The sequence below is a fragment of the Mya arenaria genome, chromosome 12 (assembly GCF_026914265.1).
Source record: "Mya arenaria isolate MELC-2E11 chromosome 12, ASM2691426v1".
In the NCBI taxonomy this organism is placed as follows: domain Eukaryota; kingdom Metazoa; phylum Mollusca; class Bivalvia; order Myida; family Myidae; genus Mya; species Mya arenaria.
This window is the reverse complement of record NC_069133.1, coordinates 3,290,769-3,309,511: the sequence shown is the minus strand read 5'-3', so window position 1 is coordinate 3,309,511 and position 18,743 is coordinate 3,290,769. Positions and strand designations below refer to the sequence as shown.

Genomic DNA, 18,743 nt, shown 5'->3' with positions numbered 1-18,743 from the left:
CCAAGTTTTACCACTTGAGTGTCAAAAACAACGCCTTCTAGATAAATTACTTGCTCACAAGCGAAACCCCAACTCATTGTGCTGGATGGTGCATCCTCAGCCCGCCCATAAGTGAAGTCCGGAATCCCACAGCGATCGGTATAAGTATCAAACCTCTTTTAATGTCTGCGTAAACGACATACCTGATTTTGTCAAAGTCGATACCACCGGCTTATTTGCCCATGTTAGATTACTGCGCGAGATCATTTGCAAGAGTAGCGGCAGCAGTCCACTCTAGAAAGGTATTTCTATCTTAAGTCATCGGAACAGACTTGTAGATGAGATTCGATCCAAGCTGATAAAAGCTCCATGTAGTGCAAGAATAAGAATAAATTACTTATTATACATGTATATGATAATTTACTTGCCTGAGAAACTACGGTGAACGATATGGCGCTCCCATCCTTGTCTGTGGCGGTAAGGCCCGTCACTGTCTCCCCGGAGTTAAGTGTTTCCAGTACCGTCAAAGTTGCGCCGTAAACCGGGCTCTCAAATACAGGCCCTATTGTGATCGCAAATATACTAGCATACAAGGGTGGTCTAACGCGCCGTTAACTACAGTATATTTATAAATAAGCTTCTTATTAAACGGATAATTGAATTTAGACTTTTTTGCAAACGAGAAATTCATTTTGTTTGCACATACAGTCCACACTCGCCATGTCGAAGTCGTTGTGACCTCGGGAAATTCTTTGAGATAACAATCATTCGATTTAACCGAAATACAAAAAAGTATAACAACACCCCCCCCCCCCCCGTTATTCGAAGATAGTTTGAGATAACAAGAACATCGAGATAACAGAGTTCGACATAAGGAGTTTCGACTGTATTAAAACTTTTGTTTTTAAAGAATAGCGTTTTAATACCGTATGGAAAAAACACAAAAAAACAATAGTTTATTCACTTGAAACAAAACATAAATACTCGTCTGAATGTTGATTTCGACTTGCGTAGTGGCAGAGAGTGCATCTGCCGCCCCACCGTCCGTGGCGGTGACGATAAGCGTGTACTGTCGGGTAGTGCTGAAGTCGAACACCGCGCCGGTCGCTACACTCACGGCTCCTGTGGCCACGTCAATAATAAATGGGGACCCTGTAAAGGTTAACGAGTTACATTTTATAGTCCAAAACCTAATTGCTAGCTACGTTTTTGTCACGAGTGGTAGCGTCAATAGCGTCATTTGCGATCTGACTGTAGATTGAGGGTGGGTGCGGCCACGCCGAGTAGCGCGTACCATGGAGATAACAGTAACCGTCGGAAATATACAATCATATATTTTCCTTAACAGCATAACAACACTTGTCTGAACTTGTAACTATATTTAAAGTTTTAAACGAAAAGTTATTTGCTGAAGATGAGCCAAATTATTTCAATAAAAAATGTTGTTTCTGCGAAATGAAAACGAAATGTGTTTGTCGTTGTCGTTCGAGTGTCTGTACCTGTTGGAATGGAGTATGTGATGTTGTTGTACGGCGCTATGGAATCATTATCTGTGGCTGAAACTGTCGCCACTGCCAACCCTGAAATATACATATTAGGACACATTGCAAAACGATTGATGCTATGAGGCGCAAACGGGTATCTTACAATTCACTTTGTTAAGTCATTGTATAGGTGAAATAAGCTAACTGCGACGTTAATATACTACTAATTCTTAGTGAATGGGAATATATGCGCCCAATATCCGCCGTTGCTGACACGGGACACGTAGAACGTGAACATCATTCAGAAGACACGTGTACCCTCGTTATTAACATCTGCAGGTTACAGAATACTAATACATTTCCGTACACATTTTCAAGTAAATAGACAAACTTCAGACTGGAAAATGGTAACCTCTAGCGCTTAACATTAATGACACGCGTACATCTTCTTAATATTCAGTTCAAATCCGACAGTGATTGCAACCGTAAAAATAGTACGTCATGTTTCTCCTAAGAAAATCACTCATTTTGATGTTAATCACCGTTATGTTTTCATTGAATTCATTTGCAATAGGCCGGAAAGTAGCAATAAACTAGTCCAGCAGAAAATATATTTATCTCTGCGATATTCATTTTGTTCTTCTTTCTGATCGCAGGTATTAAACTGAATGGATAGAGAGTGCATTCTAGACCACATCCGGGCACTTGACATTTAGTTATAGAGTGCCTTGAATGCTGCCACTTTCTTAAGCCCAGTAAACTTTATTAACCCATCAATAATACATTTTTGTATTTATTGTTCATATGTGAATTTACCCATATAAATATGTTTAAACTAACCTACTTGCAAGAAAATTCGCGATACCTACCTGCCGTGGCCCACTCCGGTATGCTAGCACGTATAGGAGAAGAGAACGTCGGCGGCTCATCGTTGACGTTGATCACAGTCAACGTAAACGTCTCATCCGTCTGATACGTGCCGTCAGACACTCTGTTAAGATTAAAGTGTTTGAACTGATCATGGACGTTGTGTTATCATTAATTAAGAATATATCAAGGCAAACAAGTTTCAAAAACTGATGTGTCTACTTAAACGTTTATATATGCTTTCATACGGTCGGAATTTAAACGCATAAACACAATGAAGTGCTGTTGTGTGAGGATTCAACGTCGAACTTTTTACCAATAGGTATGATGATGCCATGAAATATACCAGTTGCCGGGCACACTTGATAAATCAGTGATCTTGTTAGTATAAAAAGACTTGGAAACAATAATCACTACTTATGATTACTTTGTTAAATGATGAGTTGTGAATGATATCAGTGGGAAAAGGAAAACTACCTTAACACTACTGTATATGTGATGGCCTCGGTGCTGGTGTCCGCATCCAACACACCGGAAGTGACGGCGGAGGACGCTAGCAGGTCACTTCCGGATATCTCAAACAACGCGGGAGTGGTGGAGGGCGACTGAAGTTGAAAAGTAATCAAATAAGGTTTTCTGTTGTTTTCCGTTGCAAATACAAATTAAAAGGGTTAGTGTTATATGAAACATGCGACATATCAGTTGTTTTGTCACAACATTTAACAGTATGCTTTCAATGAATGCAGAAAGTATTAAGGATCAAGCATGATCACAAACAATAAAACCTAGTTCGAAATACCAGCATACGACTATCAATGCACCATTTCAGGTTAGAGAAATAGACGACTGCAGCATAGCCACACCATCTTAGTTATTCCTAATACCGGTCCGTTTACTATGTAGCGTGTTGACCTTTAATATGTAAACAGTTAACCTGAGAGACAACGGAGAAGGTTAGGAGGTTATCGTCGCTGTCGACGTCCGTGGCTGTGATGGTGGCCAGGATGTCCCCGGTCACGGCCGTTTCAGGTATACTCAATGACGTACTTCCTCCAAACAAGGGGGCTAAAGAATGAGAAAAAGATCTGTTGATGCCAGTGACAAGGTTTAAAGGGTTGATTCCAGTGAAAAGCTTTAAAGGGTTGATTCAAGTGACAAGATTTACATAATGAAACTTACTTTAAGTAACGAAATAATCATAACCATCCTACAATCCACAAAAGTAGAACATCTCTCTTGGTTTGATAGGGTGCAGCAGTGTATTATAAAGTTTTAGTTCCCGATTAAAATCAAAACACTTCCTAGAACCGAAAAGTTAAAAAGCTCGAGGACTTGTGTCAAACGGCTTTGTATATTACTACGTACCTGTTTGCACGGTGACATTCAGCTCGGCGACGCTGTTGAGTGATTGGCTGACACTCCAGTCATTCGCCGTCACCGTCAAAACATGATATGGTTCGACGCTATAGTTAAACGTCACATCCGCGGCTACCGTAATTAGGCCCGTGTTGGCGTTTATCACAAAAGCAGTGGAACCTACAACAGTACAGATGCATTTCAGTTTATGCAATATATAGTTTATAAATGAAAATGTATTGGTTATACCAAAGGCACAATGACCATAGTCGCAAGCGCTAACATCAATAAAAATATATACATATTATTTTAAGATATTTAAAACAGTTATATATATATATAAACAAGAGCTGTCACAGAGACAGCGCGCTCAACTTTTCCGCCGCTTTTAAGGTAAGAATTGCAAAGGTTTAGTGAAACATGCATGGATCACTGTAAAATAAGATTAAATGCAAAACCTTATCTGGAATTTCTAAGTCAAATAATAAAGGGACAAAAATTGGATTGTATGCAAGATACAGTTATCATACGTGATTGTTTAAAGTTTAAATGCAATACATCAAGTACTTGCTGACTTATTTTCTTACAAGCTCTTACATGCAAAACATTAACCTTTAACCATAATTGCTAAGTCGAATAATAAAGGGGTACAATGTATATCATATTCAAGATAGAGTTATCTTACTTGATTAATTAAGAAGGTTGAATGGTTGGGAGCGCATGTATAATATTTCAATGCAATAAATGATGTATGTGCTGATATATTGACTTAAGTGTGGTTACATGCAAAACCTTAAATAGATTTCTAAGTCGAATAATTAAGGGCCATCGTTTGCAAAACACAGTAATCTAACTTGGTTTTTCATGTAGGTTGGATGGTTGAATACCGTTGTATAAAGTATCAATGCAATACATCAAGTAGTTGCTGAGATATTAACCTATGTGTGCTTACATGCAAAACCTTAACCAGAATTTCTATGTTGAATAATAAAGGACAATTGCTTGCATTATACTTGAGTGTGTTGGATAGTTGGGAACACTTGTCTTAAGTTTCAATGCGATACATTATGTATTTGCTGAGATATTGACTTAAATGTTGTTACATGCAAAACTTTAACCAGAATTTCTAAGTAAAAAAATAAAGGGCCATAATTAGCATTATACGCAAAAAAGAGTTATCTAATTTAGTTGTACAAGTAGGTTGGATGGCTGAATAGCGTTGTAAAATGCAATACATCAAGTAGTTACTGAGATATTTACATAAGTGTGCTTACATGCAATACCTTAAAACAAATCTAAATCAAATAATAAAGGCCAATAATTTGCATATTATTCAAATTAGTGTTATCTGACTTGATTAATTAAGTAGGTTGAAGAGTTGGAAATACATATCTGAAGTTTCAATGCAATACACGATGCATTTGCTGAAATATTGACCTAAAGGTGCTAACATGCAAAACCTAAACCAAGGTTCGACGCCGATGCCGACTCAGACGTCGACGCAGACGCCGACGCTTGGGTGGGTAGTAAAGCTCTCCTTATTCTTCGAATAGTCGAGCTAAAAATGATATTCTTATTTGAATTCCGATATTATGTAACATTTGTCTTCTTAAATCGCTATCTAATATACCTTCTAACAGGAAGTGTGACTCGTCTTCTAGAATATGTGATATGTGATATTGGCCATTTTATTTGATAAACAGATGTAAGTGTAGATTTATGCCAACAACCTGCTTCATTTTGTAATCCACGTGAAGACACAATGGTTGTGAAACTTGGGGTTTTCAAAATAACATTAAGATATAAAGACTGCATTTGACATTCTGTTAATAAAACTCAAACTGTGTGTTTATGGAAAACATGTTACACTGGGAGGATATCAAATATGTTAAAGTAGTATTTAAAATACTGTATAACGATTTAAAGTGAGTGCCTAACTGTAAATCAAGAACAAGTTTATACATCGGACAAGACAAAGCTGAATGATAGAAATAGCAGGACATAACTCTAAGGTCTAAATTAAGCTTATTCTGACTTTCCTATACTTCCAAAAGTTTGAATAAATAAATAACCAGTAGTAAACAATATTCCTAAGTAAGTAAACTTAATCGCGATTTACAAATCTTGCCTTTGTCACAGTTTTCGCCTAACGATTCCATCATTTTTTTTAAATCATTACATTGGTGTTATTCGCACTAAAACAAAGTTTCCATCTATTAAAACCATAGTAAACCATTTGGTAACTCAGTTTCATAGTTTGATAACATAAAAATATAATCATTTATAAACATGTTCAATTAATATATTTCAACACACTTTGCCATTTAGCATAACTCGTTCTTCTTAATCATTTAAATACATATTAATAAGAAAGGCGACATACATTCACCCTGTCTAACACTAACTTCACATGGGAAACCATCACTTATCTGTTATATCGTGACCGAAATCTAACACGTCCAAGCAGTTGATAAATAATAATAATGTCTGTGTACATACACAGACACTTTATAAAGTAGACATTGCATATGCCGTCTTCGATATTAAGCTTACCATTTGAATTACAACAAACGGTTTCTGTAGTTTTACTATAAACAATACCAAACTAGTCCTAAGACCATATCATATAGTAAGCCTCGCTTTATTTCATTAAGCTTCATAACTTCATTCAGCTTAGCGTCTTAGCGCTCTTATTGAGGTCAGACACCACTAAATAAATGTCCTCAATGTTATATAGCCAACTGACTAATTTGCACGCAAGTTTGTTCATATTTTCTACGGTCCTTTACGGTCCCCAACACCGTACATTGGAAGAAAACTCAACTTGTGTTCTTAACATTAAACAACGTTAAAAAATGTTAGTTATCTTATAAGAAAAATAAAATTGGTTGAATGTAACCTCTTTGTATTCGGTAAAATTACCATATCCAGTGTACGAGTACAAACAATGTGGTGAAAATGTAAACAAAAGTAGATCAAGTAGATCCAGCATGTTCAGTCTGTTTTAAAAATCATAAACCATTCGGCTGTAAAACCTATAAAGATGGAAAGTAAGAAATGGCCTTCACTCACTGTCATGGGTTAGTTACGAGAAATGAGACATGTAACGCTATGTAGGCACTTCCGAATTGGTGTAATCTGTCTTTGAGGAACATATTTTCATGAGAGTGTTTTCAAACCTGACAGTGAATATGTGATGACGTTATCGGGTGCGGCGACGTCATCGTCTGTGGCCGTCAACTGAGTCACTGTTGTTCCTGGAGAAATATAGAAACATAGCATTGCTGCGTCGTTTAAACATTCAATTTCATTCATTCTGTTGATATTTTGATACCAATCACATTCATGTAGTTAAAGAAATGTGAATAGTTGTTGCTGTCCTACAAGCAAATGAAAATCTAAAGCATGTCATATATACGCAGAGCATTATGCTTGTGTTACATTAGTTTCACGTTATCAATCCAAGTGACAACTAAAATGGTCCTGACCTGCTCCAGCTGTCTCGGGTATGTAGGCGGTATATGAGAGCTGGGAGAAGGCTGGTACGTGCTGGTTGCTCGAAACGACTTGCACCGTGATGTCAGCCGTCGCCTCCTCCGCACCGTCACCGCTTACAGCTCTGGGCAAAAAGGATATTATTCAGAAATATTTAAAAAAAACAATATTTCACGATGATGTCATAGAAGGGAAACGGAAATGCTTTAATATAGATATTGTTTAGCAATTCGGAACACGCTTGGATATAAAAAAGCTAAGCTTACTATTTTGTCATTCAGTAATTTGCGTGATATTTACTTCTTTAAGAATTTTTATACTTTAGAAAAGAATAATCTTGATGATTTTCACAATAAACCATTTTTAATTAATCAAAATCCAATTCAATCATTTTGACTTATTGAAATAACCTACTTAAGCCTGTTCAGCTTGAGAAGTTTCGAAAACTTGGGACCAGACTTTTTAAATATACACTAGTCTCTGAAAATGCGATGAGTGTACCTAAGTGTGAGTGAATAAGTTTCCTGGAAGGTGAATGTACCGTCGGGAACCGAGTTAGCCACAGCAAGAACATTGGCGGCGTTCACAGTGAACAAAGATGGTGTGCTCTGCAAGCGAAGTTATAAATGAAATGTAACGTGTTGACTTTGAACGACGTTTGCATGTTCTGTACATGAAATGGCGAATGAATAAAACAAATCGGTATACACTTGTTCACAGTTTACGACGGTGGTATGTCCTGTAAGAGAAGTGATCAATGAACTATACAGATTGGCATCGTGAATGCCGATGGTACATTAGATACAAGATACATGTACCATGATCTTTATTTTAAGTCAGGTATATGTTTACAAGAAAAAAAGCTCAGTGCGACATGAGTAACAAACACTCAAATGTTCACAAAATGCAAACGAATACCTATAGTATTGTTTGTTACTCACCATTTTTCTAATATCAACTTACACTTACACAAGTTTCCTTATGAAGTATAGAGACTATGTATTTGTTTTAGTTTTGGGACGAGAGGGCATTCATGAATTTACGCCGCCCTTTGGGTCAAACCCCTGATACACAACTGTAATAATACCGTTTGCAAGAGCACTGTGAATATAATGTAATAGCATTTGTCAAACGTTATACTGCAGATTACACCGCTGATACCAATACTATACTTCTGTCCGATGTACATTATAATTAAATACCAGAACCCGGCAAAGGGATTATTCATAAAATTAATAACAGAACTATACCTTCGCGCTTTGGTCAATCAATTGAATATACATTTTTACTAAGGCTCACCTGTGTTGTGATACTGAAGATATAGTCATCTGTTTCGTCGTACGCCTTGAGATTGTATACGACGTCTCCGGAAGAGGCGGCCTCCGATAGATCCACTGTCCCTCCGTCCACCGGGTCAGTGATCCGCAATGTGACTTAAAAACATGCGCGACGGAAATTATGATACAGTTATGCGTTTAGTTTGTTTATAATGTTGTCTAAGCATTATGAAAGAACTCAATCATTTTCTTTATTGCGACCATGCGATCATTGTTTTATCTTGCAAAGTAGTTTCATTCAACTGCTTAAAATTATCACTTTGGGCGACTATAAATTTATTGCTATATTTTTCCCCGCCCGTCCCCTCTTTTCCCGCCGCCCCTAAAACTGTATTGACTCAAATAAAAATGTTGAACTGGAGTCTGTATTTGCGAATCTGTCCGGTACTGTCCTGGAACGGCGTTTATTCATACCCCGGTGTCGAAGTATAACATTCACATTTAAAAAGGGAGAATTGTTACAATCGTTTTCGTGGTTCGTCTTGAAATAAATGTATATGGTCCCTTATGCAATAAGTAAGAGCATGATCACATATTCAACGGTGAAACAGTCATCTAAGAAAAGTAATAAAATGTCACACTCGCCCCCTTAAAAAAGGATTAAAATCAATGAACTTATATTGGCCTTAGCGATAAACAGAAAAAGGCGATGTAAATATTGGGTTGAACAGCATATGTATGTCAGTAGCACCATCTTGTATGCTGTGATTGGTTGCCTTCTTATGTAGGCTGTGTGTCGGAATGGAATATATACTTACTTAAAATATTAATGATGTTAATTTCAACATATCGCACAACCACACCACTGTCACTAAAATGAAAAACAAAATAGTTAATGCTAAACTCAAGTCCACAATCAAAGACAACTTAATCAAAGATATTGACTATCTCAACGAAATCAGATTTTCAATATTCTCTGCATGACGTCATAGCGCAATAGCGTAATGTAATGAAACGAACGTCAGTTTTTAATCCGATTTAGACATTGTTTTGTTTTAAACTGGTTTGACTCCATCTGAGTACTTATCAATCAAAACAATCACGATTTTGTGAGACAATCCTCTTTTGCGTAAGAGGAGAAGAGCCAATTCCTGAGCATTTCTCAAAATATAATTTAGCCAATGTGATGTGACACATGTGCTTATTTCTGTTGTAATACATAACTAATGTGCAGATTATCTCAAATTGTTTCCAAGTCAACACGAATAAACCATCTTTCGGACGACTCAAATGGCCATAATTATATTATTATACGTACAATCGAACCCCGTTGGCCCGAAATCGCATTGCCCGATTTCCCCGTTGGCTCGAACTGGATGTAAAACACCGATTTCTTTAAACTGAATGTAATAATACCCACTTGGCTCGAATTTCCCGAGGCTCGAGATATTTACGCCTGTTCCTGAGAGTTCGAGCCAAACGGAGTTCGACTGTGTATAATAATCTCAATATTATGTTAATATGTTGTCCGCGCGTTAAAAAGACGTTGTTGTAGCACTGATTCAACTACAAGTGTTCATTTGATACTGTTGGAGAACCGACCTGATAGTGAGGATGGTCTGTTTCAGCTCGTTGCTCTTGACTGTTGTTAAATCACACGTGAGGACCTTGGTGTCCGGGTCGAACATGAAGCCAGTGCCCGTATCCTGGGTCAGTGCCCTGCAGGCAAATCAACGCTTTAAAATTATTATCGCTACGATAGCTTTCTTTAATGTTGCATACACTTTCTTACACAGAAATAAAATTATGTTACACCAACAAAGAAACTTAAATCGTCATTACAACGTTGTGCTTCGTAAATGGTCAGAATTGTTTACTTATCCAAAGTACTTTCAATGATCGCAAAAGGACGACCCTGGGTAATGTTAACGAATTTTTAATGTAGTTTTGCAATGCATTTATTTTAATACATGTTATGTTACATGGGGTGCCTTTAAAGGTGATTGCCCTAAATTAGTCCCTATAGCAGAGCCGGAACCAGTATTTGACCTTTGAAGAGGCGTACGCTTTTGAATTGCATCCCTCCCTCCAAACCAAAATCAATGTTGGCATGGGGTTGGGGGTACTCCCCTAGTCCAAATTAATGCATTTTGGGCGTGTTTTATTACTATCTTTTCTCCTATATTGAAATAAAAGGTAAACTTGGACGAATAAAGGGGAGGGGAGGGGAGCGCCGGGTGCGCCCGCCCCCAGCCACCGTGGATCCGCTAGTGTTCAGTCTAGTCTGTTCATGTAACACCGGGAACGTGAGGTTGTATTTCTATTCGCATTGTCAACAAATGTTCACGGTTCTTGGTCACTGTTCTTATCGTTTGTGTCTTGTACCGACCGCATTCAAAACAAGTAGAATGAATATGGTATCATAGGACGACCTGACAGTAAGACTTAGGCCACTCACACGTCTGTCGAAGTGAACATAATGTCCAATGTGGCCACGTGGTCACAGGCAGTTGTGATCGAGACGTCCAGGGTAAAAGTGTCCGTCGCCTGCCCCACTCCCGGGCACAACACTGAAAACAATACATATAAGCGACTGTACGTCAGTCCCTATCATTTAAACTTATTTTGAGTTTGTTTAATTGTTGCGAGAATCCCAATACAGGTTATTGTTGTTTCTTTTATTGGACAAATGACTGGTTATATATCTCGAGTTATATCTTATAATTGATTGGTTATGATAGGCCAACATTTATACATATCTGACAGGCAATACTTACACGCAGCAAACACGCCCATGAACACAAAACAGTGGATTGGTTTGGTCTGAAAAGATAAATAAAGAAAGGCGCGTGTTATAGATGTGTGGTCATGATTGTTGCTGTGTGTTAGAATGTGCTCACAATGGTAAGTGGGTGTTAAAATCTGGTCATGCTTGTTATTTTTTAACATTCAGTTATGGGATAAAAGTGTGGTAATGACTGTGTTGGCTAAATATAAGGTGAATTTGAACTTATTCATTATATGCATTCCGGTGGTTTATACTCGGAGATTGATAAGTGAAATAAAAATGATAAATAATAAAGTGAAACAAGTCAGTGCGCACAGGGCTGGGACACACATTCAACGACGTCATTTCCGAAATGACGTTACGTTCCCATTACAATTTTGCGCGCTTTTCTAAAAACTACAATTAACTATCATTTAAAATCCTGTAAGCCTAAAACAATAAAAAAATGGTTTATTTCAGTGTAAGATCGCAATATAGTTCACCTCCTGAACACAAATAATAAATATTCCACTCGCCTTGAAGTTTAGCTTATGGTGCTCAATTTGGTACACATTTGGTATTGTTTGCTGTTTTTAAAGAATTTAACCATGATTATACTCAACCCATGCGACCTTAAGGATCCTAACTAAAAAAGCTTATGATTTTGTACAGATAAAAAATATGCGATAGTTTGAGGCGTTCGCTTACTGTTTAATTTGTGGCCACGCAGCTATTAATTGAAAAAAAACAAAAAACATATGAATACATTGAATAATATATTTTATCAGTACACAAATCAATTCTTGTTTTTTGTTTGTTTTGATTATAAAAGTCAAATGAGTTAAACAATAATAAAGCATTAACTTGAATCAACCTATATCGAGCGCCTAACAAATCATAATGCATTAACTTGAATCAATCTATATTGAGCGTCTAACAATCATAATGCATTAACTTGAATCAACCTATATTGAGCGCCTAACAATCATAATGCATTAACTTGAATCAACCTATATTGAGCGCCTAACAATCATAATGCATTAACTTGAATCAACCTATATTGAGCGCCTAACAATCATAATGCATTAACTTGAATCAACCTATATTGAGCGCCTAACAATCATAATGCATTAACTTGAATCAATCTATATTGAGCGCCTAACAATCATAATGCATTAACTTGAATCAACCTATATTGAGCGCCTAACAATCATAATGCATTAACTTGAATCAATCTATATTGAGCGCCTAACAATCATAATGCATTAACTTGAATCAATCTATATTGAGCGCCTAACAATCATAATGCATTAACTTGAATCAACCTATATTGAGCGCCTAACAATCATAATGCATTAACTTGAATCAACCTATATTGAGCGCCTAACAATCATAATGCACTAACTTGAATCAACCTATATTGAGCGCCTAACAATCATAATGCATTAACGTGAATCAACCTATATTGAGCGCCTAACAATCATAATGCATTAACTTGAATCAACCTATATTGAGCGCCTAACAATAATAATGCATTAACTTGAATCAACCTATATTGAGCGCCTAACAAATCATAATGCATTAACTTGAATCAACCTATATTGAGCGCCTAACAATCATAATGCATTAACTTGAATCAACCTATATTGAGCGCCTAACAATCATAATGCATTAACTTGAATCAACCTATATTGAGCGCCTAACAATCATAATGCATTAACTTGAATCAATCTATATTGAGCGCCTAACAATCATAATGCATTAACTTGAATCAATCTATATTGAGCGCCTAACAATCATAATGCATTAACTTGAATCAACCTATATTGAGCGCCTAACAATCATAATGCATTAACTTGAATCAATCTATATTGAGCGCCTAACAATCATAATGCATTAACTTGAATCAACCTATATTGAGCGCCTAACAATCATAATGCATTAACTTGAATCAACCTATATTGAGCGCCTAACAATCATAATGCATTAACTTGAATCAACCTATATTGAGCGCCTAACAATCATAATGCATTAACTTGAATCAACCTATATTGAGCGCCTAACAATCATAATGCATTAAGTTGAATCAACCTATATTGAGCGCCTAACAATCATAATGCATTAACGTGAATCAACCTATATTGAGCGCCTAACAATCATAAAGCATTAACTTGAATCAACCTATATTGAGCGCCTAACAATCATAAAGCATTAACTTGAATCAACCTATATTGAGCGCCTAACAATCATAATGCATTAACTTGAATCAACCTATATTGAGCGCCTAACAATCATAATGCATTAACTTGAATCAACCTATATTGAGCGCCTAACAATCATAATGCATTAACTTGAATCAATCTATATTGAGCGCCTAACAATCATAATGCATTAACTTGAATCAATCTATATTGAGCGCCTAACAATCATAATGCATTAACTTGAATCAACCTATATTGAGCGCCTAACAATCATAATGCATTAAGTTGAATCAACCTATATTGAGCGCCTAACAATCATAATGCATTAACTTGAATCAATCTATATTGAGCGCCTAACAATCATAATGCATTAACTTGAATCAATCTATATTGAGCGGCTAACAATCATAATGCATTAACTTGAATCAATCTATATTGAGCGCCTAACAATCATAATGCATTAACTTGAATTAACCTATATTGAGCGCCTTTAATATTACTTGAAGCATAGCGCTTAGCATAATTTTCGCACTGAGACATTCATTGCCAATGTATTGATTAAGCATATCCTCGAAATTAATATAAATGAAAAGCTAACATAAGAGGCTTGGATAGTTTAATTTTACGATAAGTATTGTTTTACTTGTTGATATATTTCTTAATTTAATATAAATTACGTTGTTCATACATTTAATTACATGTTTGTAAATAGTTGTATAAATGAACGGTTTTGTGCAAGTATCTGGTATAATTATTACATAACAATTATGAATGATGAGGTATTTCAAAAGTTCGATGGTTCAGGTGAATGAAACAGACCCAACAATATGTGAACAACGAAGCATAAAGTATTTAGTCTAATTTAAAATCGACTAAATTATAATTGTATTAAGGCGGTATAATTATGCATACCTTAATACAGTTTGATATGACCCTAGCTGACACGTTTTTAAACAGGCCTTCAGTTATTGTTATGTTTGGTAAAAATAAACACTCTCCAGAGTAGACCAACCTGTTATGTGAGGAGAAATCACCTCGCAATGAGTATAACACCATTACCCGAGCACGTGTTTTGCATTCAAAAGGGAGGACACCAGTTGAACACAATGACCCGCGTAAGTGTTTGCAACAAAAAGGGAACAAAATAACAGTTGAACAATCTTACCGGTGTAAGTGTTTTCAACAAAATGAGAACAATACAGTTGAACATAGTAACCCGTGTAAGTGTTTGCATTCAAAAGGGAAGACTACAGTCGAACAACATTGCCCGCGTAAATGTTTGCATTCAAAGCGGAAGACTACAGTCGAACAACAATACCCGCGATAGTTGTTGCAATAAAAAGGGAACAATACAGTTGAACATAATGACCCGAGTAAGTGTTTGCATTCAAAAGGGAAGACTTCAGTCGAACAACCTTGCCCGCGTAAGTGTTTGCACTCAAAGGGGAAGACTCCAGTCGAACAGCATTACCCGCGTAAGAGTTTGCATTCAAAGCGGAAGACTACAGTCGAGCAACATAACCCGTCTTAGTGTTTTGCATTCAAAGGGGAAGACTACAGTCGAACCGAGTGTTTGCATTCAAAAGGGAAGACTTCAGTCGAACAACATTGCCCGCGTAAGTGTTTGCATTCAAAGGGGAAGACTACAGTCGAACAGCATTACCCGCGTTAGAGTTTGCATTCAAAGCAGAAGACTACAGTCGAACAACAGGAACCGCGTATGTGTTTGCATTCAAAGCGGAATACTACATTCGGACAACAGGAACCGCGTAAGTGTTTGTAATAAAAAGGAAACAATACAGTTGAACATATTGACCCGAGTAAGTGTTTGCAGTCAAAAGGGAAGACTACAGTCGAACAACATTGCCCGCGTAAGTGTTTGCACTCAAAGAGGAAGGCTACAGTCGAACACATTGACCCGTGTAAGTGTTTGTTTAAAAAGTTGAAGGCACCAATTGAACAACATTATCCTCGTTAGTTTTTGTAAACAAAAGGGAAAGTACTGTTGAACAAAATTACTCGCGTAACGGTTTTAAACAAAAGGGAAAACTAGAGTTGAACAAACTCACTCGCGTAAGTGATTGCAAACAAAGGGGTTACACTAAGCAACTATATATTGTTATGAGTACGCCAGTCCTGTTTATTTTGGATCATCCCTCATAATACAATATTCAAAAGCGTTGCTGAAAATCTTTGCCACACCTGTATATGAGAATAAGGAATTAAATAGATCACGCACATGTTTTCATTGGCATGTTGACGTGCAACATTGTATTTATTTCACACAGTCTAACGTGGTGATTTTGGGTTTGGGTAGACAACCCGACATTGAATGTCGCGGTAGATCGTCATCTGACTATATAGACAAACGACATTCGACTCAAATCTCCGACAAGAATTCAACACGAAATTGCAGTGATATTATTGTGCCTTCAATTACATCAGATATGAGTCAATTGAAAGCCCCTTTTGTCTACCTGAGATTTTTGTCTTTTTTATATATATTTTAAAGGGACATTACTTGATTTTTCACATTTCAAAATACAGACAGAAACGTATACCCCCTTCCCATGCGCGGATTTTATTACGAGTTCTTACGGATCTCCAACTCGTAGTCACTCGCAACCATCCGTAAATAACTCGATGGTATCCGTAAATAACTCGATGGTATCCGTGAATAACGCGATGGTCTCCGTAAATAACTCGATGGTATCCGTAAATAATTTGCAACAACTCACAGACACTCTTAAGGATACGTGAAAGGAGAGTTTTTCATTGTCATGAAAAAGAATGTTCTAACGATTGCCCACGGATTGATTTTTCGTAAATAACTCACAAGAATCCGTAAATACAATACAGTACAATACAAAACAATACAATACAATACAATACAATACAATACAATACAATACAATACAATACAATACAATAGTAGTTAATTTCGCATAAAACAATACAAGGTTTATAGCGATAACAAACCACTTGTATCAATTATGTTGGTACAATTTGATACGGTTTGTGTACGGATTAACTCGTAACTATCCGTACAACACGTAAACAGGTGTGGTTTTAACTTAAAACTTGAACGCCTCGGTAAATAGCAATATTTCGTAATATACTTGTAACAATCCGTAAAAAGTTCGTAAAATGCCCGTTACTTGCTCGTAGTTATCCTTGACAACTCGTATCAAATCGTAGAATTTTGATGTAAATAACTCCTTATAAACCGTACTTAACCGTCAATAGCTCGTAACACAATTCTTAAATCGGTTGTAAAAGTGGCCAAATCGTAAGGAACCTTGACCTCGTCAGAAAAATGCATGAATGTGAAGGGGGCGAAAGAATAGGGGCAAAGGAATAAGATGGCAGAAGCTGAGATTTACGATTACGCATAATGGCAGGCCGTTTCAACAATAATTAATAAAACCTGTGATATCACAAGTTTCACACTGATAACACCGGAGCATGGGGAATTATTGTGCATTAGGTCATTAGTAGAGGGTTTTGCTAAATAATTACACGAACATACGCAATTCCTCGAATAAATCATCGGAAAACAAAGGGGAAAGCCCAGTAGCCGACAGTTCAATCAAGATCCAGTTAAAGCCACAATGATGAAAGGCAGATGAGACACTTAGAAAAAACAGTTTGCTTATTACTTAATTCTGTAAACCTATCATTCTAAATTGCAAGTGTATGTCAAAATATGTTCGATCACAAGACATGTTTTCCGTCAGAAGTACGCTAACAGGACATATTCACCGTCACTAGACATGTTCTCGGTTACAAGACATGTTCACCGTGACACGTACGCTCACATGAGATGTTCACCGTCACAACAAATGTTCATCGTCAAAAGACATGTTCACTATAATGAGACACGTTCATTGCCACAAGTCACATTCAACGTCACAAGATATGTTCACCATAATGAGACACGTTCATCGTCACAAGTCACATTCATCGTCACAAGATACGTTCATCGTCACAAGATATGTTCATCGTCACAAGATAGGTTCATCGTCACAAGATATGTTCATCATCACAAGATATGTTCACCGTCACAAGACATGTTCAACGCCACATGACATGTTCTACGTCACAATACCTGCTCACCATCACAAGCCATGCTCACAGTCACAAAACATGCGCACAGTCACAAAACATGAGCACAGTCACAAGCAATGCTCTCCGCCACAAGCAATGTTCACAGTCACAAGACATGCTCACAGTCACAAGACATGCTCACAGTCACAAGACATACTCACAGTCACAAGACATGCTCTCCGTCACAAGACATGCTCACAGTCACAAGACATACTCACAGTCACAAGACATGCTCACAGTCACAAGACATACTCACAGTCACAAGACATGCTCACAGTCACAAGACATGTTCACCGTCACACAACATGTTCTACGTCACAAGACCTTTTCACCATCACATGCCATGTTCACAGTCACAAGACATGCTCACAGTCACAAGACATGCTCACAGCCACAATAAATGTTCACAGTCATAAGACATGCTCAGAGTCACAAGACATGCTCACAGTCACAAGACATGTTCACAGTCACAAGACATGCTCACAGTCACAAGACATGTTTACAGTCATAAGCCATACTCATAGTCACAAGACATGCTCACAGTCACAAGACATGCTCACAGTCACAAGACATGCTCACAGTCACAAGACATGCTCACAGTCACAAGACATGTTTACAGTCATAAGCCATACTCACAGTCAAAAGACATGCACACAGTCACAAGGCAAGCTCACAGTCACAAGACATGCTCACAGTCACAAGACATGTTCACAGTCACAAGACATGCTCACCGTCACAAGACATGCTCACAGTCACAAGACATACTCACAGTCACAAGACATACTCACAGTCACAAGACATGCTCACAGTCACAAGACATGCTCACAGTCACAAGACATGCTCACAGTCACAAGACATGCTCACAGTCACAAGACATACTCACAGTCACAAGACATGCTCACAGTCACAAGACATACTCACAGTCACAAGACATGCTCACAGTCACAAGACATACTCACAGTCACAAGACATGTTCACATTCACAAAACATGCTCACAGTCACAAGCCATGCTCACAGTCACAAGACATGCTCACAGTCACAAGACATACTCACAGTCACAAGACATGCTCACAGTCACAAGACATACTCACAGTCACAAGACATGCTCACAGTCACAAGACATGCTCACAGTCACAAGACATGCTCACAGTCACAAGACATACTCACAGTCACAAGCCATGCTCACAGTCAAAAGACATCTTTACAGTC

General features: G+C 37.4%; 1 protein-coding gene across 1 annotated transcript in view; it reads right to left on the bottom strand.

Moving 5' to 3' along the window:
• Positions 1-18,743, bottom strand: part of LOC128211665 (protocadherin Fat 4-like) — a 46,628-nt gene that overhangs the window by 24,263 nt on the left and 3,622 nt on the right. Inside the window, exons 2-16 of the mRNA XM_052916668.1 lie at positions 11,236-11,281; positions 10,917-11,028; positions 10,061-10,177; positions 9,277-9,329; positions 8,481-8,614; positions 7,683-7,789; positions 7,175-7,305; positions 6,866-6,943; positions 3,696-3,866; positions 3,265-3,395; positions 2,808-2,935; positions 2,333-2,454; positions 1,479-1,559; positions 964-1,131; positions 408-541 (exon numbers count right to left, since the gene is read on the bottom strand). Of these exons, the coding sequence (XP_052772628.1) occupies positions 408-541; positions 964-1,131; positions 1,479-1,559; positions 2,333-2,454; positions 2,808-2,935; positions 3,265-3,395; positions 3,696-3,866; positions 6,866-6,943; positions 7,175-7,305; positions 7,683-7,789; positions 8,481-8,614; positions 9,277-9,329; positions 10,061-10,177; positions 10,917-11,028; positions 11,236-11,281 (1,713 nt within the window). The remainder of the gene's footprint in view (positions 1-407; positions 542-963; positions 1,132-1,478; positions 1,560-2,332; positions 2,455-2,807; positions 2,936-3,264; positions 3,396-3,695; positions 3,867-6,865; positions 6,944-7,174; positions 7,306-7,682; positions 7,790-8,480; positions 8,615-9,276; positions 9,330-10,060; positions 10,178-10,916; positions 11,029-11,235; positions 11,282-18,743) is intronic.